We start from the raw sequence: 25,884 nt of genomic DNA, 5'->3' as shown, positions 1-25,884 counted from the left end.
TTTGTACGCTTTTTGCTTTTTTATTGTCACATCATTGACACTCTGAAGGTGCAGCTTCTCATGGTTACGTGAGTGACACACAAAAGAGTCAAGTGTTGGACATGGTATAAGTTGTTATTCTCAGAGGTGTATTTTGTAGCTTACATTTACATTGGAATTTATCGCACGCCTCCACTGGAGCGTCTCTCCCTGGTGCATTTTTTCCTTCCATTTTTTCCTTTTTCGTAGATTCACGCGTTGTATGTTGGGTATTTATAGCCGTGGCAAGGCTATGAAGGATACACCTGTGTTTCCTTGGTCAATTAGCCACATGCTAACCAAACGGAGGACATTTGCCTCCGGAGGACATGAACATTGGAACAGCACTTAGGCAGCATCGGATGATGTGGATGCCTGCCCACGCCCACATCAGACCAAGGCAAGGCAAGGTACCTGGGCTTTGGGAAACAGCCTTTCTCTAGTTTGTCTCCAGATTTTTAGAATTTTGCAGCAACTAATAAATTGAATTGTATTGATTCCCACGGAAGTGCATGGTCACACCAACAACACACAGAGAAGCAGCACAGACTTGCATGAACTAGATTTTTCCATTACTGAGTTTTCACGCCAACAGTGGAATTATTACAGAAATAGTTTCTTGGAAGGATTTGAGCTTTGATTGGTTTGGCTGAACCATCCTGACTCAGTCTGCCCCAATGAGGATGACTCACTCTGCAAGTTAACAACTCAGAAAGCTTTGTGGTATGTCATGGTGGGCCAACATTATTGTTACCTGCAACCCTTTCTCATTGTGTGGCAACTACCACTTCCTGACTGCATGCTGCAAACTATTTGTCTGTATGCAGATGATTGATTTATAAGCTGTAGAAGTCCTGTTGGTCCCATAATAAGAATTACCAGTTAGATCAGAGACTTTTATTGAAGGGAACTGAGTCATTCAATTATATTTCTTCCTGTAATCATCACCTTGTTGCATGTAGCTTTGATCCTCACAGGACCACACAGTCTCAACAGTACCATCTTAACCACAACTTCATCATCTCTGGCATGTCTCAGTGCACCTACACTCTCACTCAGCAGTGACTCCACTTAGTTAAGATGAGAGCCACTTAGTCTGGCTGACTCATCTGTATGTGTTAGTCTTGTCACTTTGTTCCAGTAAGCTTTGATATTGTTATGACACCCCAACCCCTCACACACACACACACACACACACACACACACACACACACACACACACACACACACACACACACACACACACACACACACACACACACACACACACACACACACACACACACACACACACACACACACAAACACTCCCACCCAAACCCCACCACATTTTACTTTCACAGAGCAGCTGCACAATAACAGTGTCCTCTTCACTGGAAAGAAACACGGCTTTGCTTTGGCTTTATGTTAACCTATTTAACAGCTCTTTGTATGTCATGTCAAACCCTTTTGCAAACATTTAAAGGAGGCCTATTGTGTGAATGTTTGTGTCTGGTGGCCTGATTCCTGCACTTAAACTCACCGCAGTTTACCACTTTCTACAGGAAGTTGTGCCTCAGCACGCATGGAGGTTTTTGCCTTTACATTCTAAGTTGCAGTGTGACTTTTTTACTCTGCCACATGAAAACCCAAAGAGGTGATACGGGTCTGTGCGTAGTAAGAACAATGTGAAGCTTCCCACAGCAGAGGGCTTTCTCACACTCACTGTAGTGAAGTCAGCGTGCTCCCAGGGTCATGCCCTTGTTAGATCCTGTGACACACAGAGTACGAGCACAAAGAGGCTCGCATTTTACATTGAGAAAAAGCTTTCCTTGTGTTTTGATAAACAACGTGGAAAGAGTAAAATGCTCTGTTTTAGGGTCATTTTTGACTATTGTTTAGTTTAGGATTTATTTAAAATGATCAGAGAAGTGCAGTTAGGGGAGTAATGTCCTGGATGCTACTTGTTTTACACCTACAAAAAAATGTTCATTAGTTATTTGAAAAGTAACATTTTTTATACTCTAAACTTTACTGTTAACTGAAATTTTACATGTGTCTCTAATTCTTTTGATTTCTATAGGTAATAAACAAATGATATCTCAAGACAGTAGAATACCTCATTCAAGAGTTTGAGCACATTATTACTGAAATAAATTCTGTGTCTCTTGGTCCAGCTCAGAACATGCAGCTTCAATGATGGGGAAGACTGTTGTCTGTTCAAACGTCCAGAAGTCCATCATCAGCGCCCTCCTTAAGAAAGGTAAGCCACAGGAGGTCGTTGTGAACAGGCTGGCAGTTTACCAACTGCTGTAATAAAGCAGATAAATCCAAGTTCACTATAATGGAGAAGTTTGGCACACTACTGTCAAAATTTTAAGAACACCACAATTTCTTCTAGTTTTTTTAAAAATTGAAAATAAAGCAGCATATGTCTGATAAATAACTTGAAATGGTGGAAAAGTATGTAATTCAATTCACTTAAAAAAACCTTATTTGTCCCCAAAGCAATTCGAAGGCACACACAGAGCATTAAATTAACAAAGATAAACTAACAACAGTGCAAAAGAAGCAATAAAACAAATATAATTCCAGACGTAAACATAAAAAAAGAAAAACTTAAGAATAAAGCAAACCCTGGAATTTTTTTTTTTTAAAAGGCCTTTTTCAGGGAACAAGAAATGGGTTGACACTTAAAGCTTCGATGCAGAAACTGAGATTGATCAAGCCTTAAAAGGTGGTGATACCAAGTCCAACAGGTGTCCGTACATTTGAATTTTGAGTTTGAATTTATGTAGGATAGCCCCTTGAAATGCAGCATCTCGTTTTCAAGGGGGTCCCAACACAAAACAGATATTTCAACATAACAGCGACAGTACACAACATAAAATAAAAACATACAAGACAGACAGGCCATACAAACTGCTCTTCATGAGATATACATAACACCCTACATACCCTCCATCCCCGCCCAGCTCTCAAGCATGATCAGAAATCAGAAATAAGTATATATAATAGAATAATAAGGTAAGAGCCCCTTCTGTCTGCCTAAAAGTATAGTAACATAGAGCACCAAAACACAGTGGAACCATACCCTCATGAGCATTAATTTGACAGTGTTTTACTGCAGAAAGTAGGCTGTTGCCATAGGATGGCAGGAAAAGTCAATTAACAATGGAAGAGAGACTGATTATTGTAATGCTAGGAGATGTCAGTCTCTCCTACAGAGAAATTGTAAAGGAAGTCAAGTTGTCAGTGAGTACAGTTTCCTTCAGCATCACTCAGAGACTAGGGGAAACTCTGAAAGGAAGAGGTCTGGCAGACCCCAAAGCCACAACAGTATCAAAAGGCGAGTCTGAGAGTTAACAGCATGTGTGATTGGTGGCTCACAGGACAACAGCTTGTAATGATCGCAGTAAGCAGCCTCTGTTTTAACTGTGAAGAGAAGACTTTGAGATGCAGGTTTGACAGGTTAGCCATCACTAAGATGTTTAAATGAGAAAAAGAGGCTGATGAATCAAAATTTGAAAGCTTCAGTTCATCACACAGGGTGTTTTGTATGCTGTTGAGTAGGTGAAAGGATGCGTCCTCAGTGTGTGACATCATCGATCCATTGTGGAGGAGGAACTGTGATGGTCTGGAGCTGTTCTGCTGAATCCAGGGTCAGTTACTTGAGCAGAGTGAGAGGCAGCCTTAACCAAAATGGCTACCACAGTTTTCTGCAGCTCTGTGCAGTATCTTCTTGTACACAACTAGTTAGTCAGTGGTTCATCCTACAGCAAGATCTTGTCCAAAAAATATATCAGGCTAGTTGTGTGCTCCTGTACAACATGGCAGTCTAACTTGAGAGGGACCTACTCTTTGCATAAATACAAGAGGCTAATTTTGTTTACATACTTACAGATATAAAATCATATGCTTTAGTCCAGGGATCTCAAACTTGTGCCATGGAGGGCCAAGAGGCTGCAGGTTTTCTTTCCAACCAAGAACTCCACCAGCTGATTTCACTGATTACCTCACCTTCAAGCAGAGAGCAGGGACTAATCAGTGAAATCAGCTGGTGGAGTTCTTGGCTAACTCCATTTATATGTAAGTTAAGCTTTTCAAATAAAAAAAAAACAATTTCAGGATGTAGGTGTATAAATACCAGGTGAAGCAAACAGTTTGAGAGGTACAGTGCACTTACACTCACCGGCCACTTTAATAGGTAAACCTGTCCAACTGCTCATTAACGCAAATTTCTGACCAGCCAATCACATAGCAGCAACTAAGGGACTTTGAATGTGGCATGGTTGTTGGTGCCAAGCGGGCTGGTCTGAGTATTTCAGAAACTGCTGATCTACTGTGATCTTCACGCACAACCATTAGAGATGGGTACCTTTCACATCTGAAACAATACGGTACCGATGCCTGGTACCTGGCAATCGGTACCGGTACTCAACGGTACCAAGTTTCGGTACTTTTTTGTGTTAATGTGGTTAAAAGATATCAATTTGTTTAATAATAAAACATTTTAAAAAATCAATTTGACAAATTTATTCTTCAGTATATATAACCTTACAATGCTGTGTTCATGTCCAGCATGGAAAATCACCGACTCTTCCACTCCCTCACAGTCACAAGGATGCATTTAGGTACCTAAACATGGTACCATTTGGTTTTACATGAATCGATACACGGTACTTTTGACAGAATTCGGTTGGTACCTTTAAAAGTACCTAATTCGGTACCCATCCCTAACAACCATCTCGAGGGTTTACAGAGGATGGTCCCAAAAAGAGAAAATATCCAGTGAGCAGCAGTTCTGTGGGCCAAAATGCCTTGTTGATGCCAGAGGTCAGAGGAGAATGGACAGACTGGTTGGAGCTGATAGAAAGACAACAGTAACTCAAATAACCACTGGTTACAACCGAGGTCTGCAGAAGAGCATCTCTGAACACACAACACGTCAAACCTTGAGGCAGATGGGCTACAGCAGCAGAAGACCACACTGGGTGACCCTCCTGTCAGCTAAGAACAGAAAACTGAGGCTACAATTCACACAGCAACACCAAAATTGGACAGTAGAAGATTGGGAAAACGTTGTCTGGTCTGATGAGTCTGGATTTCTGCTCCACATTCAGATGGTAGGGTCAGAATTTGGCATCAACAATGTGAAAGCATGGATCCATCCTGCCTTGTATCAACGGTTCAGGCTGCTGCTGGTGTAATGGTGTGGGGGATATTTTCTTGGCTCACTTTGGACCCCTTAGTACCAACTGAGCATGGTTTAAAGGCCACAGCCTACCTGAGTATTGTTGCTGACCATGTCCATCCCTTTATGACCACAGTGTACCCATCTTCTAATGGCTACTTCCAGCAGGATAACGCTCCGTGTCATAAAGCTGGAATCATCTCAGACTGGTTTCTTGATCATGACAATGAGTTCACTGTACTCAAATGACCTCCACAGTCCCCAGATCTCAATCCAATAGAGCTCCTTTGGGATGTGGTGGAACAGGAGATTCTCATCATGGATGTTCAGCCAACAAATCTGCAGCAACTGTGTGATGCTATCATGTCAACATGGACCAAACTCTCTGGGGAATGTTTCCAGTACCTTGTTAAATCTATGCCACAAAGGATTAAGGCAGTTCTGAAGGCAAAAGGGGGTCCAACCCGGTACTATTAATGTGTACCTAAGAAAGTGGCTGGTGAGTGTATATTGTCCTCTTTTTTTAGGAACATTAACATTTTCAGAAGGCACACAGCCCGTTATTTTGTGTTTCTGACCTCAGTGCTAACCCTAACCCTAGTATATCTAAATCGTTTGTATATGAAAAATCAGATAATCGGATGAAGCACATGCAAAAGATTTAGAATTTCCATTGCCTGTATGTCTACATTTAAAAATACTCAGGTTCTTCTTTCCCCCAAAAAAGATTATTTTTAGGCCCTACAGCCTCTGAGGTACACAGTGTGTTGTAACTAAACTGTCACTGTGGCCAGGTCTAATTTGGTCATGTCAAGGCTGGTGTTTTTTCTGAACTGCATTCTCCTGCCTGGCTTGATATGCGCCAAATTATAGTTACTATGTGAGCACAGATGTTACTGTGAGTTGACCTGATACATGTGGTAGAGTTTAAGGCCTTACATATTTCCCTGTTGAATGCAGCCTGTATGAACAGTCCATATGTTGTGGTACAGGTGCGGTTTCCAGCCCTAGAATATTTCCTTGATTATTTCAGAACACAATAATGATTTTTTTTTTCACTGTAAACCACGCTCGTATTTCTTGTTTTGATAAAAAAAAACAACAACAGGAAGTGGAAATTATCAGCCTTTGTTGCTGCCTTTAGCACCAGCTGGTGTAATAGTAGGTCAACAAGTGACAGACTTTAGTAGTTAATGTTGCCAAAGCATATTAAATCACCTAAAAAGGTGCTGTGTAATGTATACTTGGCACAAGATTTTATTTAAAGGATAAATTGACTTTTTTAAGTTTGACTGTAGTATTGAATATTTGTTGAAAGCAAAGTTTGTGAAGTTTTTCATTTTCATAAATCATGCTCATTTGGGCTTGTAAAATTCAGAGGTGATTCTGGATTTAGTTTCTACATCTTGATGATAGAATCATGGTTTTAGCTTTTAAAAATGTATTTATGTCTAAATACAAACCACAGGCCAAGCTTGGACAAAAACCAAAGTTCAAAGAGGTCAGTGTGCTGTTGATGGTTGTGATGTTTTGCAGCTCTGATAGGCAACGGTTAATCTGTGGTGGAAAAGTCTTTCCTATTGACTGTCATTGTTTGTTTGAGGCCATACACCATACCAGCAACACCTTACCCTAACCTCTCTGCTGCACAGCCGGCTGTAAAAATAGATAGGAAAGATTGCCCCAGATATGTGCAGGAACTCACACACACACACACACACACACACACACACACACACACACACACACACACACACACACACACACACACACACACACACACATGTAAGACATAAGATGCACACACCTTCAGCTGTTGATATGTGGCATTTGTGGGGTTAACCTCACTAACTTAGGAAGGAGACAAAGAGATGTGAAACCACAAACAGTACATTTAACTGTCATGGAATGAACTTAAAGACAGTGAGCAGTATTTTTAAAAAACTACTGCTGTCAAACTCACCTTATTATGACCTTTACTTGATGTTTAGGCTGCAGTGGATGCTTACTTCCACCAGGTGGCATGAGATTCTTAAAGATGGCAGGATAGACAACCAAAGACACAATAAAGAATGGATTCCTTTTTTAAATTTATACGATTTTTTTTTCAACAAATTTATAAATATAAATTGTACAAAATCTGATAACATACATTATGATAAAATGTTATAATATTTATGATTACTTTAACTCTTTTACTCAAAAAAATAAGTTCTCACAAAGCTTTTTGTAAAACAACAGTGAAACAGATTAAACCAAGCCAATGATACAACTGGCAGCTTAAACACAAAACTCTTCAGAGATAAACATGAACCATTTAGAGATCAATCAAAGATCAATCAGACTTAAATGAAGTATTTTCGTTTTGTTGTTGGAGAGTAAAATATGATCAGCACCAAAGCCTGTTTGTAAGGGTGGTTTAAAGAAAGATTCAAAAGCTGATTTTGGTAACCTCTTTTTCTCAATTGTAGTTTTTATTTGACTGATGCTTTGCATTCCGTAATGCAGCGCACTCTAATCTGGAAAATGCAGAATCTATGCAAATACAAAGAAAAAGGATGGCAACAGAGCATCAGTTCAGTTTGTAGTGAATGGTTGGTGATCTGGTTACTGGAATATGGTATTTTTCAACCTTAAATTACATTTACTTGAATAAAAAGTGTTTTGAAGACACGTTTTGAAGTTTTGTCAGAATATAACCAAGAAGCCAGACCACTTCAACTCTTAGTGCGAATTTTATAAATTGCACTATAGCTGTGAATACAAACTAATGTCTGTCATGCACAAAATATATCATTATAATAAAAGATGGTTGTATTGAAGTCAAAGAAAAGGAGGGTACAAAGAGAGATTGTGTGAGAGGGAAAAAAAGACATTAGTAAAAGGCTGGAGTGTGGTTTGTCTATTCTTTCCTGTCCCCAATGCAAAGTTATACTGTTCTCACAGACCTGTGAAAGCAGTAAAACTGTGAAATAGTCTCACTGTTGCATGCGTTAAGACCAGTATTAACAAAGAGTAATAAAGCCCTTATCTAACCATGATTATTGAGGCTGGTTAAATGTTGCAAATGTTTTTTACGAGTCAGAAGAAACATTTATTAAACACTCCACAGACCTTTTTTTACCCTTCCCTTGTTTTCCTCAGGGAAGCTGTATGGGGAGTACAATCTGCGACACCTGAGCCTTCACCTGGGAAGAACCTGGGCGGGGCCCGGTACAGGTCTCACCAGGAACAAACAAAAGGGAGCGAGGTGGTGATGGATGAAACGTGAGTTATGAAAAGCAGCAAAAGACTGGGTATAAAAACAACCGTGTGTACCTCTGCGTGTGGTCAGTAGGGCTGTATGATTGATGGCTCAGCTATGTCGCCTGGCTGCAGGAGCTGCACGCAGCCAGAGGACAGCACAGGGACTCAGTGCAAGTACGTCTAATACTTTTCCTTGAATGACTTATTTGTAATAGCTACTTGGTTCTGATTTCAACAAAAAGAGCTACATTTAACTGCAGCTGAACTGTGTTGGTACTGATCACTTAAAAGCATGTAGCTAAGGTTTAGTATTTCATTATTTCCACTCATCCAAGTCACTCTGCATATTGTTCCTGCCATGTTGATGCAAATGTTTTGACGTCCGGCCTCTCCCACTAGGATTTCTCAAGCAGCTTCAAACAGAGCTTCAGCCAGAAGAGTTGGTATATTTCTCTCTGCCTTGTCACAGTATACATTTATTTATCATAGTTAATTAGCCCTGTGTAGCTTTCAGTTCTTCCTATTAGCCGTTCTTTGTGTTCCTGTGATTAATACAGGATATTGTAGCTAAAATGAGTGGAGGAGTTTCTTTAGATCTGCAGCAGTGATTTATAACCGTGTCTGTTGTGCTATAGTTATGGTAAGCATGGAGACATAGTGAATGAGTTACTAGATGGATAAATGTGTAAGAGAGTTATATATAAGGATACCTCAGTTCACTTTGTCACCTCTCTCCTGAAGCATTACCAGAGTTTATCGCCGTCTGAGTCCCATCAGCACCATGGCAAAGGAAAGTGTTGACTCTGGTATGTCTCTTTATCTTCTTCCTTCTTCTTTGAAAACTGCCTTTTTTACTCACTATCTTTCAAGTTGAATGTTTTTATTTCAAAACTTAACGTAACATAACCTAATTCTAAACTTGAACTTTAAGTGTCATGCTTGTAACATTTTGCATCTAATTATGCAGTCTTTATGATCCGGTTATTAGCACTACACTACATATGCTGGCTTAAAAAAAATCATCTACTTTCTGCCAACAGTTCATCAAATAATTTGTCGTAATTGTTATTAAAGCGCTAATGTGTTTCTCACAGGTCTCACATGGGAGGTGAGGGCAAACAGTCAGCACCACCACAAACACAAGCAGAAGAAATCTTTCCTGTGCTTCCACTGGGGACGATACGCGGTGAGTCAGTCACACGTGTAATTCGTCCCCTTCACATGGAGACCAAGCACCTGTTGGCATGCTGATGCAAAGAGGGACAGGTGACTGTGTTGATATACATGTCTCCACTGTGTTAATCTCTCGTTGGTTATCTTTCTCTGGTTGCCAGGACAATGTGCTGCGCAGCCACAAGTACTCCCCCCTGACTTTTCTTCCCCTGACGCTGTTCGAGCAGTTCCAGCGAGTCGCTAATCTCTACTTCCTCCTCATGATGGTGTTGCAGGTTAGATTGGTCTCTGATATTTTCCTCACACTTTGAAGCTGGTTATCGTTTGTTCTTCTTTCCTTTAAAGGCTCAGCTTTCAACAAAATATTGTGTTTTAGAAATAGAAACAGATGATTACATAATGAGGAATTTGGAATAAATTATGAGTGTCCTTAAACATGCGGACAGTCAGAAGGCTGTCTGGTATTTTTATACTCTTTGTTTCTGTGACCTACTGACACATTGATTTTAATAAGATACATTTAAAGTCAGGGTGTGCCATCTATAACCAAATTATAGGCTACAAAGTCTGTAAGATAAGGGCTATAAAAAAGGATTTTTTTTTTTCTTTTTTTTGCGTAAGGGATGGTCGCCAAGTAGAAGAAAAGAAGGTTCAGGCTTTGTCTTCGTCTTTTGTCTCATAATGATGTAACTGCAAAAACACGAGTTCTGTGAGACAACCATATCCATACATTTTGTTAAATCATTTATTTTATTTGGGGAAAAAAAAAAATTATATATATATATATATATATATATATATATATATATATATATATATATATATATATATATATATATATATATTTTTTTTTTTTCTTTTTCTTTTTTTTTCCCCAAAATAAAATAAATGTTCTAATAAGCAACCAGATTAGCGACCAGTATGCGTTACATTATAAAATAATTTCATTGATTTAGTCAAAACTGATGAGTATAGGGTTTACCCTAAACAGTTTTTAGGAATGTAGTATCCTGGTGTAAAGACCAGAACCAGATTCTTTTCTGGGCTGTTAAGATTTTTAATTCTTCAATAAATTTAGTTTTTTTTAACACCTTGTGCTTATTTGGTCCCAATAAGACATGCTCCTGTGTCTACTTTTCCCTCTGTGTATGTCTCCAGTGTGTCCCCGCCATCTCCTCCATCCCCTGGTACATCACCATCATCCCACTGCTCACTGTACTCACTGTGAGGGGCCTGAAAGACCTTGCCAACGACATGGTGAGACAACCACTCACCATGCACCCCCCACCCTCTTTTTCTTGGGGAGGGTCATTTTCCCTCATCACTGGATACACCCGCTTAGACACAAATGCATGATCTTAAACATGAATATACGATCGGCTCAGGATGCATTTATACACCTGGCACTTAAGCATCTCCGCTATCTTTTCTCCCCTTCATTGTCCTCATTGACTCCTTGTCCTTTCCTCACTGACAGAACCAGTCATCCCAGTAGCATTAATTTTCTCCCCCATCATTAAAGCTTTTCCTCTTAAATGCAGGCGTGATGTTTTGCATGGAGTATTCTCTGGTTAAGTGCATCGCTGAGTTACGGTCGTTAACAGCTCTGGGTGAAACGCTTGCTTGACCCCTCTCTATTGACTAATCATTTAGTGGAGGGTGTAAATCTCTCAGCTGGTGTCACTGCGGAGCCCTGTAATGGTGTTTCTCCTTTCTCCTCTCCCCAGTTCAACCTTTCACGGCCGGCCTCACTCTCTCTCGCACACTGCCTGTCCATCACTCTTTTTCCACAGTCTTGTCCTGCATCAAAATCCATCTCTTTCACTCTCTTTTTCTGCATACCCATTCTCCCCATCTTGGATTCAGGCAAGAAGACGCAGTGACTCTGAGGTGAACTCTCGACCCTGTGACGTACTCATCTCTCAGAGGTGAGGACAAAGACAGTGGGTTATGCTCCCGGGACTTAGCACAGTTCCAGGTTGAAACAACCCTCTAATGAAGCTCTAATGAAGTGTGAATGAGTGAATCTCTGGATGGTCCCTTTGTGCATTGGAGCAGGCCAAACACACACACACAGAACATTTTCCACAGCAAGAACTATGACAACTTGGTGAAAAGTTTTTGGATGCAGCTCTAGTGACGTGAAGCTGTGCAGTAAAAAGGCACTCTTTAGAAAAACATTTGAATTTTGTAGGAAACTTTTATTTCCGTGTATTTTGCATAAGAGATTTGCAATCAGGTTGTTGAGGTTTGCACAAATAAAAGCCAGAGGCTACTTTTTTAATTCTCTCACTCTCTTCGTATCCTTAGGTTTAGCACAGCACAGTGGAAGGATGTGTGTGTGGGACATATACTGCGGATAAAAAAAGACCAAGTCATCCCTGTGAGTTTTCAACTTGCAAAAACACCAACAAAGAAATCAGTGTGTCTGTTTGATCCATGAAGTGCAAGAAAAGCAAAACTAAATGTGGTTGTAACAAGTATTGTCATGAATGGAAAATTTCAGCAAAGCAGCATGCCATCGAGATAATTCTGTTTGTCCAAGATGTCTTTTTGGATTTTTGACACTTTCCATTCAGCCCTCTGTCTTCTGTTTTTTTTTTCAGGCCGACCTTCTCCTCCTCTGTAGTTCGGAGCCTCACAGTCTGTGTTATGTGGAAACAGCAGATATCGATGGGTAAGAAAAACAGTCAGTTCCCTCTGTTTAAAGGAACAGTTCATTTTTTTCTAAATGGGACAGCATGATGTCAATCAGAAGTGTGTTACCCACAGGGAATGCTGGTCAGCTTGGTCTCTTTATTAAGAATGCGACCTGAGAACCAACGCAGCATATGGGGCCATGTTTTCCACATGATTTATTTTACTTATTGAAACTCAAACACTAGAGTGAAAGTGGATTTTCTGCTTGGGAAATTTCCCTCAGTCAGTTTGCTGTCAGAAAGCCCGTCCAACTTTGGGCTCTTCTAGGATGTGACACTTACTGTGTATGTTCCTGCTTGCAGTGCACAGATCAGCTGATACCGTACTCCAACTATTATCAAGGGCTTTTAAAATCCTACGGAAGTGTATTGCATTCACTTGAAGAAAAAAAAAACCAACAAAGGTTTTTCAGAGTAATTTATTCTTCGGTTCGTTTTTTGTGGTTATTAATTTTGTTTTTCTGATTAATATTTTTTTAATTGGTTTGTTTTTTATCAAAATTCTTTCTGTTTTTATGAGTATTTTTTTTCTGTTTTCAGATTACTTTTTTGCTGTTTTTCTGAGTAATTTTTTCCTGAAGTATCAAGATACTTAGAAATCCCGTAAGAACTTCAACCTGCTGTTTTTTCGTAGTAATTTTTTCCTCCTGTTTTTGGGAGTAATTTTTTTTTCCTGAAGTATGGAGCTACTTTGAAATCCCGTAAGAACCTCCAACCTGCAGATGACTACCGTGGATGTGTGGTGGCTCCTGTGTCCCGCATGGATCAGAGATCCTGTTCGGCACATATATGCCTTATCCATAGCATTCTACCGGTCTGTACCGGGTCAATAAAGGTAAGGTATTAGCCATACACAGGGTATGATATCCTTGTTATGTTTTCGACTTTATCCTTATATTTTATATAAGCCTATTGTTCAATGTAATACTTAAGGAATAGGCAAAGATGTGGCATTAAAAAATGCATTGCCTCTACATTGGAAAGCCGGTAGAAAGTTAAGGATAAGGCATATATGTGCCGAGCAGGATCTCTGGTCTGTGCGGGACACAGGAGCCACCACACATTCACGGGAGTCGTCTGCAGGTTGGAGGTTCTCGCGGGATTTTGAAGTAGCTCCATACTTCAGGAAAAAAAATTACTCCTAAGAACAGGAGGAAAAAATTACCACGAAAAACAGCAGGTTGAGGTTCTTGTGGGATTTCTAAGTATCTCTATACTTCAGGAAAAAGTTACTCTGAAAAACAGCAAAAAAGTAATTTGAAAACAGAAAAAAAAATTATTCATAAAAACAGAAATAGTTATAACAAAAAAACAAACCAATAGAAAAAATATTAATCAGAAAAGCAAAATTTATTATCACAAAAAACAAACTGAAAAATAAATTACACTGAAAAACCTGAGTTGATTTTTTTCTTCAAGTGAATGCAATACACTTCTGTACAATCCTACTTCATAAAAATAATCTCTTAAATAGATTTAAGATTACTTTTATTGTAAAACATCTTTCAGTCTTCATATGCAAGTAGTGATGGTTTACTCTCTGCCAGATACAGTACAGCCGTCAGAAAGTGGGCTGTAAAATCTCAAAAGTATTAATTCATTTGACAAACATGACTAGGAACAGTCTCGGTTTGTGTGCAGATTATATCATTATTTTATTATCAGTGAGAATCAGTTACAGATGTGATAATTCCCTGCGTAACTCTATGAATGAACACACTGCACACAGCTTTATCTTCTCTACAAATGGATCGACTGCTCTGTGTTCATACAACTCTCGTGGTCTTTCTTTTCACAGAGAAACTAACCTCAAGTTTCGTCAGGCGCTGAGTGCAACACACAACGAGCTGACCTCTCACCCCTCCGAGGAGATGCTCGCTGCCTTTGATGGTGAATACATTTATTCTGTTATGAACATGCATTGAAACACGTTCATTCAGTAAGTAATAAAATGATAATCAAGTTCTCTTTCTCTTCTGAATGAAACACTTTTTCAAAGTTACAGCAAATAAGAAACGTTTTATTTCACAGGTGTGGCGCTCTGTGAGGAGCCCAACAATCGCCTGTACACCTTCAGAGGCCAGCTGCACTGGCGAGGAGAGTGTCTTCTGCTGGAGAACGAGCACATCCTCCTGAGGGGAACAGTCCTACGCAATACAGAGTTTGCCTATGGCTTGACTATATACACTGGTACATGTAGAGGAATTTATTCAGTTCAGGAAACAAGATATGGATATGTATTTCTTGGGAATCATAATAATGAGGAGTATGATGATTTGCCTATTGCGCAAAATGTGTACCATCCATCATCAAAGAGGTCTGATAAATATCTGTTGAGGCAAATCAGTCGCAAAGATAAAACCACTGCCACCACTTATCCTCATTTCACCTTTTACTGAAGCCCACGGTTGTTTCAGTGACACATTTTATTATATGGAATACATTTTACTGCCAATTATGAATATTGCTTAACTCCTAAATATGTGTCTGTTAACGCTGGGCAGATTAAAGCCTCCTGCTGTCTCTTAAGTGATCATTGATCGAATATTACTGTACCAGGCAGTGGTGTCACTGCTCTGAACCTCAGTTCTGGTAAAACCAATCAATACATCAAATTCACCCACTGATGGTTTTTTTTAACCTCTCAGCACAGATGTCTGCTGGTGTGACTCTGGTTCAGTCTGACTGTGACTGTTACCATGCTGACCCAAATTCACAGCCTACTTGGAACTGTGCCTGCTTACATTCTGCTGCTGTGTTTGTAGAAAGATTGAGTTTTTATCCTAGGACAGAGTGAAGATACAGGCACATCCTCAGTATTTGTCATTTTCACACATGAAGCTATCAGCAGTCTATGAGAGACTGAGACACCATCCCTGGAAAACATAATGTGATACTTTATTGATCCCTGCAAGGGAAGTACTCTCTTCCCTCTGACCTCTTGGCAGCAGGGTCAGACACCCCCGGAACTGGTGGAGATTCAGCATCTTGCTCAAGGGCACGTCAGAAGATACTTACTTACACAAGGGCTTGAACTTTCACAATATGATCGCACGATGATTTCCAAACTCGCCCTGCCAAGCTGCTGGAACGAAAGACCGTAACATTTGTCTGTTTTGTACCAGGCGTGGACACCAAGATCCTGAGGAACTGCGGGAAGCTGAGAGTGAAGACGACTCGATTGGAAAAAGTTTTTAACAAAGTTGTGTTAGGGGTGAGTGAGTAAAGGGCAGGCGGGATGAGAAGAAGGCGACTTGTGCAGTTGATACAGATTTTCATGTTTCTTTTCTGGACCTCTAGATTGTCCTGTCCATCCTGCTGACAGCTCTGCTCCTCGCGATTGGCAGCGGAGTGTTCAACAGCCGGGTCCTGAGCCAGTCTGAAGTTTTGTCTGCTCTGGTGGTAAATGGAGATCCTGTCTACACAGCGTTCCTCATCTTCTGGAGCTATATTATCCTGCTCAGTCCGGCCATGCCAATAGCCCTCTACATCACGTCAGTTCCATGTACAATACTTCAAATAGAAAGGTGAAAGTACGCCTTTGTTAAGTGTGAATGTGTTTTTAATGTGTGTGTTTCCACAGCTTTGAGTTGATCCACACAGTCCACAGTAAGTTTATTGGATGGGATATGGAGATGTATTGGCAGCAGGGGAACAGGCCAGCCCAGGCAAGGAACACCTCCCTGAATGAGGAGCTTGGACAAGTGGGATACCTGCTGAGCGACAAAACTGGGACACTCACCCAGAACCGTCTCCTCTTCAGACAATGCTGCATTGCTGGAGAAATATATGGTAATAAAACTGAAATAATACTTTTTCATCTTGTGAATCAGTTTTCTACAAGCAGTGCATTGTGCACATGCGGCATTAAGGTTGTGACCAAAGGCTCTGTGATAAATTTTTTAAAGAAGAAACATTTCCTTACCAATAGCTGCAGGTTTGCTAGAAATAAGTAAAACCAAGTAGAACTTTTGATCAACCTGAACTTCTTCTATAAGAGCTATTGATCTCCTTTTCCAGGATATAATTTACATCAAATTAAGAATTTAAGTGCTCCAGAATTACTGGACTCAAGTTAAAAATATTAGGGAAAAGGTGCTCGGAGAACCAATCCCATTTAATTTTGAAACCTTCTACCTAGGTCTACATCCAGACAACATCAAGGGCTCTTCCCAAAGATATATATTAAATGTTCTGCTAATATCAAGCAAAAAAGCACTCACTAGAAAATGGTTGTCAACACATGCCCCCACAGTAGAAAACTGGGTTGGTTTAATCCACAATATTTACATGATGGAGAAACTCACTTTTACTTTAAGGCTTGAACAACAGAAGTTTAAACATTATTGGAAATCTTGGACTACTTACGCATCTCCATTAAACTTATATCCAAAATATGGACACAGTGACCCTCTTCCCCTTGAGACTTTGCTAGTTTTTGTTTTGTTGTTAACTTTTGAGCTACTCAATTGTAAATAGTTTATTCTTGTCAATACAAGTCTTTCTGATCAAATAACATGCAAACAGCTGGGCTTAAACACCCAACCCTCCAGGTTTTCCCTTCTGTTATGAACTCTCTAATTTCTTTACGGTCCAAAGTACAATAAGGTTTTTTTTGTTGTGCTGTTGTGTGTTTTACTTATATCATGATCTTATTTTATTTTATTTTATTAATGTATTCTTTACTATTTATTCATTTTTCCCTACCAAAATTATACTTTAATTGATCAGTTTTCAGTATACTTGATGATACCCACAAACTTGGATATATGTCTACACAGAAACATATTTGGTTTGGACTTGTTTGCACTCTTCATTCTTTCATTTTGTGTCGGAAGTGGCATAGACATGCATGTAAATGTAAGTGCAATTTTCTTATTGTGTTACTATCCCTGACTTTTGATACAAAAGTTTTTTTTTCATTTATTTATCTATTTATTTTATTTTTCTTTTAAATTGCTTTCAGAAAAGTTTATATATTTATTTTTATTTTTTTTATTACTACCACATTTTATAACAATAGTCCAAAATAACGTCACACTAGTCTTACTGGTTTTCCTTATTTCTGAAAAATGAATGTAACTTTTTCTAGCTGCAAAACACATTTTAATTTTGCATTGAATAAAAACTTAAATGTAAAAAAAATTAAGAATTTAACATATCTTATCAACAATTTTTCATCTCAGCAGACGCATCAGGAATAAGTAGATATGTTACTTATTAAGTTGAGAGTAAATACATTTTTGACTTCTTTTATTATAAAGTAAAGGTTAGGAAAAATCTTTTTTTTTAATTTTGTTCCAATATGAATATAAAAATTACTTTACAATTTGAGACCTCTGAGTACACATACACAACAGATGCTTGTCCATTCACTGAATATTTCTCTACAAATTTAGCCACGGAAAACAAACTGTCATTTACTTTAGTCACATCAGCCTAGCTCTAGCTAACCTCATATCTGTTTATCTCTCTATTCGCCTTGTTTTTGTATCACACCTACATTTCAGTGCTTGTGAACATCATTTAGTGAAATGATTTTGCTCCTTTCACAGGTGATATATCTCTCAGGGCAGAGGATACAAAGGTATCATGTAACCGCTTTCAAATCTGCATCTTTGAGCTTTTGAGCTTTAATGTCTCTGCCTCAGTTTTCAGTGTGAATCTTCTGCCATCTGTGTGTGCATGTTTTTGTTTCATAAATCCTGTTGACATCAAATTTGAACTCTGATCACGTGTGAATAAGCAGTCACATGTACTCTGTGTACTTATTTTTTCTTTGCATGTCCAGCCCATGGATTTGAGCTGGAATCCGTATTCCTGCGGTGGTCTGTACATGTCGGCTCCTGACCTGGTGGAGAAGCTCAGAGGACAGCAGTGTGCGCACAGTAGACAGTTTCTTACAGCGCTGTCTTTGTGTCACACCGTCATGGCAGAGTGGAAAGAAGAAGGTTGTGCTTAAGTGTGTCAGTTTGTATTGTGGATCCGATCAATGGGATCTGTTCTCATCAGTGTGTTTTTGTATCGCACTGATCACCCTGAATGTGGTGCTTTAATTAAAGGTCAAATAACCTGTAGGTGTAATTTTAGACACATGTTTTCTTATACTAACTAAAGATGAATAAGCTTTGTAACATTTTGTGTCTTTTCCCCCCTGTATCACATGTCTGAATATAATATATGTAATATAACATCACATAAAAAGTTGCTGCTGACACAGTGCACATTTTAGGAAAGCAACTTGTTATCCTCACCCTTTTGTGCTGACTGCATTCTTCCAGAGGCTCCGGTTTACCAGGCTGCATCCCCAGACGAGGAGGCTCTTGTTGGTGCCGCCAGAGAGCTGGGCTGGGTCTTTCTCTGCAGGACAAGAGATCTGATTGTTGTCTCAGAGCTGGGTGTCAGACGCCAGTATCAGTTGCTGGCACTGCTGGATTTTACCAGTAAGAGGAGACGCATGTCTGTACTGGGTGAGCACAGCCCCACGAAACACTCACAACATTTTGCCTATGTTTCGATCTCTTGTAACAGATTCACTCATGACAAGTTGTACCAAGTGAACTTTTGGATTTTTTCTTTCAGTGCGGGAGCCAGAGGGTGGGTTAAAGCTCTACTGTAAAGGGGCTGACATTGTCATCTTGGAGAGATTGCGGAAGGATTGTCCATATCAGGAAAGATGCGAAAGAGCTTTAGAGGTGAATGGTTGCTCTACTGAACAATCAATGTGTTGTTACTGAGCCTGCTATTACTCTCTCTTGTTGTTGGTATATTTTGGATTCCCATTTGAGAATCATCTGATACTTCAGAAATCCAGACACAAGTGCTTCTGCCAATAAACTAATCGTACTAACATGCCAGAAGAAACAATGCAAACAGTGACACCAAGAAAATGTATTTCTCTTTATGTTCACAAGGAGTGGCACCCTACAGAAAATGAAGCAGAAATGTTAAATCTGTTGTTTACCAAGCCTCCTCTTGAGGCTGGCTGCAGAAACGCAGGCAACCACATACACACTAAGCCAAAAAGATGATCTTTAAAAGACATGTTTTAACAGTTTCATCTAAAAAAAAACTTTTGGTAAGAAGATCTTACAGTACACTCTGTACAGGGGGGAATTTATCATAACATCTTCTTTTTTGAAGTTATTGAATATGAACTTTCATATTTTGCCGATTTAAGGCCAGAGCTGACTCAACTAATGGGCAGTAAATATCTGTGAGTAGTCAAAAAGCCACCTCTACACCTCATCCAAACTCAAACAAAGCTAGACGTAGTTGAGTTCGGTACTGAGCTACGATTGGCTTCAAAAACTCAATATCAGAAACAAATGGCTGATGTCACAAGACTTAAACAGTCTGTGTTTCACTGCTAACTTTTAAGGTAACACAAAAAGTTGGGTGTACTGGGAATGTGACTGTGACAGTTTTAAACTTAGGGAATCAAAGAGAAAGCACGACCTCTGCAGGGCATTTCACCTTCAGATTCTGTCTGAAACCATCACAATGTTTCCTGGACTGGTGCTCCTGCCAAATACAGATGTTTTTGTTATTATTATTATTATTATTATAACTATCATTATTATTATTATTATTATTATTGTTATTTCCTTTATTTAACCAGCTAAAAGCTTCATTGAGATTTGAAATCTCTTTTTCAAGAGGGACCTGGCATGACAGCAGCAGACAGTGACACAATAAGAATAACAAATACATTCAGACATCAGCACATGGAAACCAAGCCGTTCTGGAAACACCAATTCAAAACAAACTGAGAAGCGGTCAAGAATTAAAACAGTCACATTATCCAAGGCTAGCTCTCTCCCGGTCCCTTAAGAAAGTCTTAAATTCACCAACAGTGACCAGTTCTGTTAGTCTAACATCCATCGAGGAAGTTTTCCATGCAGAGCAGGCAGCATATTTAAAGGCTGTCTTACCCAGTTCTGTTCTGATTCGAGGAACAAACTGTTTTATAAGATCTTGGGAGCGCGGTCTGTGATGGTTCCTAGACCTGATCAAATATGCGGTCAAATAAGATAGAAGCAGCCCAAGAACAGATTTTTAGATGAAGAGTAGCAAGTGAGAGTGTTTACGGACAGACAGGGAGGGCCGGTTTGCAGCAGCATACAGCAGACAGTGATGAACACCATATCCACAGCCAGTAATAAAACGTAGAGCACAATGATACACTGAATCCATTTTTTTCAAGTATTTTTCAGATGCATTCATAAATAACAAATCACCATAGTCAAACAACAGTAAGAAGGTTGTGGAGATTAAATAGTCTCTGACCTGATGTGAAAAACAGGACTTATTTCTAAAGAAGAATCCCAATTTAAGTTTACACTTAGATATAAGACTGTCAATGTGAGCATGAAATGACAGGTTATTATCAATGGTGATACCCAAATACTTGTATGAGGTCACAATTTCGATTTCTGACCCTTGAGCTGTGGTGATTTTGGGAAGGTTGGCAGGTAATGCTTTGCCACCAGAAAAGACCAACAATTTAGATTTACCTGCATTTAACACGATTTTCAAGTCAGTTAAACATGACTGAAACCTTTTAAAAGCAGACTGTAGAAAGTCAAAGGTTTGCGTCAGGGAACGAGATGCACAAAAGAGAATTGTGTCATCAGCATACAAGTGATATTAACAAATTGATATATCCTGACACAGATCATTAGCATCGATGGTGAACAATACCGGGCCTAATGTTGAGCCTTGGGGAATACCCTTTAAGACAGGAAGAACTGAAGAACTGAGCCCAGCAGTGTGCACAAATATTGCTCCCACATTGGATTAAAAGTAGAGAGGTGTCTTTGGTTAACAGGGTTTCTTAACAAAGAAGATCAGACAGCAGTCCTTCTATCAATTGTTGAGATATTTTTGTTGGATAAAATTGGTGAACTCATGAACCGACACCTCGTTATTATCACCCCATACTCACTTAACAAAAAATTGATGGCTTCAAATGCAGGTTTATCTAATCACCCAAACTTTTGCACACTGAATCAAGCAAAGTTCTGGGTATTCATAAACTAATTCTTCATCAACAATCAACAGACTTTGTAAGAGTAGATAACCTGCTTGAACCATCCGCCTATTCATGACTTACACATGACCCAAGTCAGGAAACTAGTAGGAACTTTAGTCCTGACCCGTCATCACATAGACCCAACTTATTCAAACTTTGCTCCTCTGGTAGGCGCTACAGAAAAGTATTTGTCCAAACAACCCGACACAATAGTTTATTCCCTGCAGGCCACCACTCTTATGAACAGTTAACACTAGTTATACAGAGGCAGTCACCCTGTAACACCAAGACATACACTTGTTTTCATATAGATTTTTTTTCCACTCTAAGATGCACTTGTCAACTTACATACATTCAGCAGTGAAACATCAAGGTCACATCCTCTGGTATTCATGTACTTGTCCCATAAAGCTAGATGAGATACCTGTCATATCTCAGGTGTTTATCTTGTGTATGTCTTTGTCAAATTGTAAACCATCACTCAGTTAAAACATGTACAGCCTGTCAAATAGTGTGTTAACTTTTCTTCTGCTAGTTGTTTGCCCAGGCCTGTCTGAGGACCTTGTGTGTTGCAGTTCGATCTGTCCCTGAGGCATTATGGGAGCAGTGGAGTAAAACCCTGGCTGAGTCTGCTACCATGACAACCTGTGACTGTGATGCATTGCTGGAAAAGCTATATGATCAGATGGAGAGAGAGCTGCAGGTAGGATCCTGCTAAATGTGGTTTAGAAATGAACGCTGTCCTCCTTTTGGTACGGCGGATCATTTTCACAATGTGCAGAGCTACAGAACCTGAGCTTTTAACAGCATTTGGTAAATTCTGTGATTTTCACGCTCATGTTCTCACGCAAACATCTCTGATGTTCTTGCCTGTCATTATGATATAGTCTTGTTACTACTCATAAAATACTGGTATTATTTTTAAAAAAATTAAACTTTTTTTGTAGCTTCTTGGGGTGACAGCAATAGAGGACCGGCTCCAGGACGGTGTTCCTGAAACAATAGCTCTGTTACAACAGGGAGGGATTAAAGTATGGGTGCTGACTGGAGACAAAAAAGGTATTATAATACACAGGTGGTACATCTTTTGTATATTTTGCTGTAGTTTCAGGTTTCGCTGTGATACTAAATGTTCTCCACTCTCTCTTTATTTCCCACCTCCTCCTCCTCCTCCCCCTGTCCTCCTCATAGAGACTGCAGTTAACATTGGATACTCTTGCAAACTCCTGGATCCTGATACCAGATTACTGGAATGGCAAGAGCTGAGGTTAGCAATGACAGAAATACACAAAGATATGCACTCGCATGAGCTCAAACCGTCTCATTGATCTTTGTGTGTTTGTCCCTGTAGACAGATACTTCAGTCCCCAGACCCCGGGGTCAGTTTCTTTAAGGCCAGACAGACAGAGCTGTGGGCTGTAGACGACACGCAGACGACAGGAGGGAAGACTGCTGTGGTCCTCACCGGACCTGAGCTGGTAAACATCGGGCATACAGGAAATAAGTCACTGTTATAGATTTAAATGGCTGAGTGGCTGATATTGTTCAGCTTCCTAATGATCCTGTAACATGATCCACCGTGTTGTTTATGTTTAGTTTGGGATAGAGCCGTGGAAATGAAAGTTTTGACAACTGTTCAAGTTGTAATTGTGTTTTCACACAGTTAGTTACATTTTGAATGTAGAAAGTTTTTTTGTTTAGTTATTAAGTTTTATGGTCATTTGATTATAAAAGATACAATTCTAGAGCCACATTTGCAGCTATTTGTTAATTTCGTGCACGGTTTTTTGATATGAAGAAAGATATGAAAGATATGAAAAAAGTTTCATATCTTTGGCTTTTCCTCTCTTTGTCCAACAACTAGCTGCTTATCTTATATGTTTGATGCTGAGCAGGTGGTGAATGGTGTTTTTTTTCAGAGTTTTTAGCTTATGCACAGCTGTCAGCTGTATGTGAATCAACAATAATAATAACAGCTGAGTAACTAAACCATCAAAACAAAGAAGAAAGGTGAGACACTGTTTGAGAGGAGCTGCAGTCTTTGGGGATTCATTCATTGGGTTTGTTTTTATAACTGCTCCACTTCACATTACACATCTGAACTAAAGCTAGAGTTAAAAAACAACAGCACAAGAGCCTTGAGAGAACTATCAGGACCATAAATGCCTTAAAACAAACTTTTCCCTGTTGAAGCTTTCAGCCCAGTATAATAAAGGTAAAGATTTATTTCATTTTTATGAGTCTCTGAGCTGTTTGATGGTGTCATTCTGCAGGCAGAGTTTGACCAGAGACCAGACTGGGGGACCACATTTATGAGGCTAGCTGAACAGTGTCAATCGGTGTTATGTTGTCGTGTAACACCTGGACAGAAAGCGGACATTGTCACATTGGTCAGGAAACACACCAGCTCGATCACCATGTCCATTGGGGACGGCGCCAACGATGTTAACATGATCAAGAGTAAGTTAGAAGTTTAATAAATGCTTTTTTAAATGTAGTCCTGAACTGTAAAAACCAATTTCTTTACTCTGTGAAGTAAACTGTTGTGTGTTTTGTTTCTTTTCTTGTCTTACTGCTTCCTTCGCTAACAACAGCGGCCCATGTTGGTGTGGGAATAGAGGGAGTGGAGGGAGGCCAGGCAGTGCAGAACGCAGACTTTGCTTTATCCCAGTTCAGATTCCTTCAAAGGCTGCTGCTGGTCCATGGCCGCTGGTCCTACAGGCGCATCGCCTCCTTCTTGCGATACTTCCTATTCAAGACTTGTAGCTTCGCTCTGGTGCACGTATGGTTTGGTTGCTTCAATGGCTTCAGTGCTCAGGTTAGACACGCGTAGGTCAGATCAGGTGACATATGAAGTTCAAACAACATAAGTAACCCTGACATGGAGTAAACAATCTTAATTTCTTCTGTTTATTTTTATTACGCAGAATTTGTACGAGACATGGTTCATCGCTTTTTACACTGTCTTCTACACAGCAACCCCAGTCCTGTGCGTGGCCTTCTTTGAACAGGTGGGACTGCTGAGGAACAGTCACTTTGTGTTGATCTTAGTGTCATTTATCACTTGCATTACATCTGTTCAGTGGAAATAAAAACAAAGGCTCTCATTTGTCTGACACGGATCCTTTAAAAGAGCTGAATAGAAAAACTCAGAAGACTCTTTGATATTGAAAAAAATGCAAAATTTGTATTTTTTTAATTTTCTAACATTTGTACTCACAAAACATTTACATTCTGTGCCTCTTCCTGTCTTGTTTTGTTACAGGATGTGAGTGCAGAAAGCAGCCTAAAATGGCCAGAGCTCTACAAGTCTGGGCAGAGACAGGAGCTCTCCAGCCCTCTCAAACTCTTCCTATCGCTCCTGTACGCTGTGTACGCATCGCTTGTCCTCTTCTTTATCCCGTTTGGAGTCTTCTATAACACAGCCTTCGACTTTCAGACGATGGCTGTTACTGTGGCCATGGCAGCTATGTTTACAGCGAACATCGAGGTCAGGATTACACCGCTCACACTGGAATGGAAAATAATGTTTAAAAGAATACAAAGGAGGCGTCACTTCTGTAAATTCCAAATATAGAAAAACACAATTTTTAGATGTACTTACACACGCCAAAATGTTTTCTGATATCGGTAATTGATGAGCACATTTTTAATTTTTTTTTATTTTCAGAACTAAGAGACTGAAGGGGCTTCTCAGTTCTTACATAGAAATATCAAGCGTTATCTTCACTTTTATGAAAAAAATCATCTGGTTAAATTTTACCTTTTATCTTATTTCTTGTAACCATTTATCTTCCACCTCACAGATGGCTACTGTACGCCCAGATTAACTTCTCTTTACCCTGTCTCTGTGTGTCCCTCAGATTGTGCTGCTGACCAGATACTGGACGAAGTTAAATGTAACAGCCGTCTGTGTCTCTGTTGTACTTTTCTTCATCTGCACGAAAATCACCCACAGCAGCCGCCTCTTTGAGCAGTCACCCCGTGACTATTACTTTCTCGGTACACTTCTACTCGTCTTATCTTCTCTCTTTTCCTCAGCTCTGTCACTTGATTGATGTTGATCCAGGCTTTGACCTTTTTACGGCCATTTCTGCAAGAACTGCTGGGTTAGATTTAAGTTAAAACAAAGGGTTTCGGGTGCTGACAAAACAGAGAAATAATCAATTTCTACAACTCTTTGTTCTTGATAGTCATCATCCCTGTGAACAGGTTGGATTTCTATACTTTTGTGTTTTCAGGTGCGGCTGATAAGGCCTTCACTGATCCAGTCGTATGGCTCACAGCTCTGCTCACTGCCTGGACAGCTGTTCTGCCCTCAGTGACCGCACTGGCCCTCAATGTTATCCTGACTGTCCATGACAAACACAAGGTGAGACATTCAAAAGAGAGAAAAAAAATAAATTTAGTATTGGTAAACTGAAAGATGTTAATGTATTTAAGTTATTTAAAAAAAATAAAGGTTTAAAAAGGGCATGGTTGAGCCATCAAAGAATACAGAGCCTCTGATCCTTTATATCAAGCTCAGCCTTTAATTTAAC

General features: G+C 39.6%; 1 protein-coding gene across 3 annotated transcripts in view; it reads left to right on the top strand.

Moving 5' to 3' along the window:
• Window positions 1-25,884, top strand: part of atp8b3 (ATPase phospholipid transporting 8B3) — a 41,446-nt gene that overhangs the window by 14,598 nt on the left and 964 nt on the right. Inside the window, exons 3-32 of one of the 3 annotated variants that reach the window (XM_074667601.1) lie at window positions 2,175-2,260; window positions 8,336-8,458; window positions 8,570-8,611; window positions 8,837-8,876; window positions 9,179-9,243; window positions 9,532-9,623; window positions 9,772-9,885; window positions 10,769-10,867; window positions 11,477-11,538; window positions 11,921-11,993; window positions 12,217-12,287; window positions 14,108-14,199; window positions 14,341-14,499; window positions 15,435-15,523; window positions 15,610-15,803; window positions 15,893-16,101; window positions 17,865-17,896; window positions 18,101-18,260; window positions 18,591-18,779; window positions 18,892-19,004; window positions 21,879-22,046; window positions 22,291-22,402; window positions 22,535-22,610; window positions 22,695-22,821; window positions 23,617-23,803; window positions 23,938-24,161; window positions 24,271-24,354; window positions 24,609-24,833; window positions 25,207-25,345; window positions 25,585-25,715. In XM_074667601.1, the coding sequence (XP_074523702.1) occupies window positions 8,452-8,458; window positions 8,570-8,611; window positions 8,837-8,876; window positions 9,179-9,243; window positions 9,532-9,623; window positions 9,772-9,885; window positions 10,769-10,867; window positions 11,477-11,538; window positions 11,921-11,993; window positions 12,217-12,287; window positions 14,108-14,199; window positions 14,341-14,499; window positions 15,435-15,523; window positions 15,610-15,803; window positions 15,893-16,101; window positions 17,865-17,896; window positions 18,101-18,260; window positions 18,591-18,779; window positions 18,892-19,004; window positions 21,879-22,046; window positions 22,291-22,402; window positions 22,535-22,610; window positions 22,695-22,821; window positions 23,617-23,803; window positions 23,938-24,161; window positions 24,271-24,354; window positions 24,609-24,833; window positions 25,207-25,345; window positions 25,585-25,715 (3,375 nt within the window). In that variant the 5' untranslated portion in view covers window positions 2,175-2,260; window positions 8,336-8,451. Of the gene's footprint in view, window positions 1-2,174; window positions 2,261-8,335; window positions 8,459-8,569; window positions 8,612-8,836; window positions 8,881-9,178; window positions 9,244-9,531; window positions 9,624-9,771; window positions 9,886-10,768; window positions 10,868-11,476; window positions 11,539-11,920; window positions 11,994-12,216; window positions 12,288-14,107; window positions 14,200-14,340; window positions 14,500-15,434; window positions 15,524-15,609; window positions 15,804-15,892; window positions 16,102-17,864; window positions 17,897-18,100; window positions 18,261-18,590; window positions 18,780-18,891; window positions 19,005-21,878; window positions 22,047-22,290; window positions 22,403-22,534; window positions 22,611-22,694; window positions 22,822-23,616; window positions 23,804-23,937; window positions 24,162-24,270; window positions 24,355-24,608; window positions 24,834-25,206; window positions 25,346-25,584; window positions 25,716-25,884 lie in introns of those variants that run through there. The other 2 variants (XM_074667602.1, XM_074667603.1) reach the window with 2 other exon arrangements.

Source organism: Halichoeres trimaculatus, unplaced genomic scaffold, assembly GCF_033239565.1.
Source record: "Halichoeres trimaculatus isolate MK-OKI-2021-1 unplaced genomic scaffold, fHalTri1.1 fHalTri1_scaffold_4, whole genome shotgun sequence".
NCBI classification, from domain to species: Eukaryota; Metazoa; Chordata; class Actinopteri; order Labriformes; family Labridae; genus Halichoeres; species Halichoeres trimaculatus.
The sequence above is the reverse complement of the archived record's forward strand: the minus strand, read 5'-3'. Positions and strand labels throughout refer to the sequence as shown.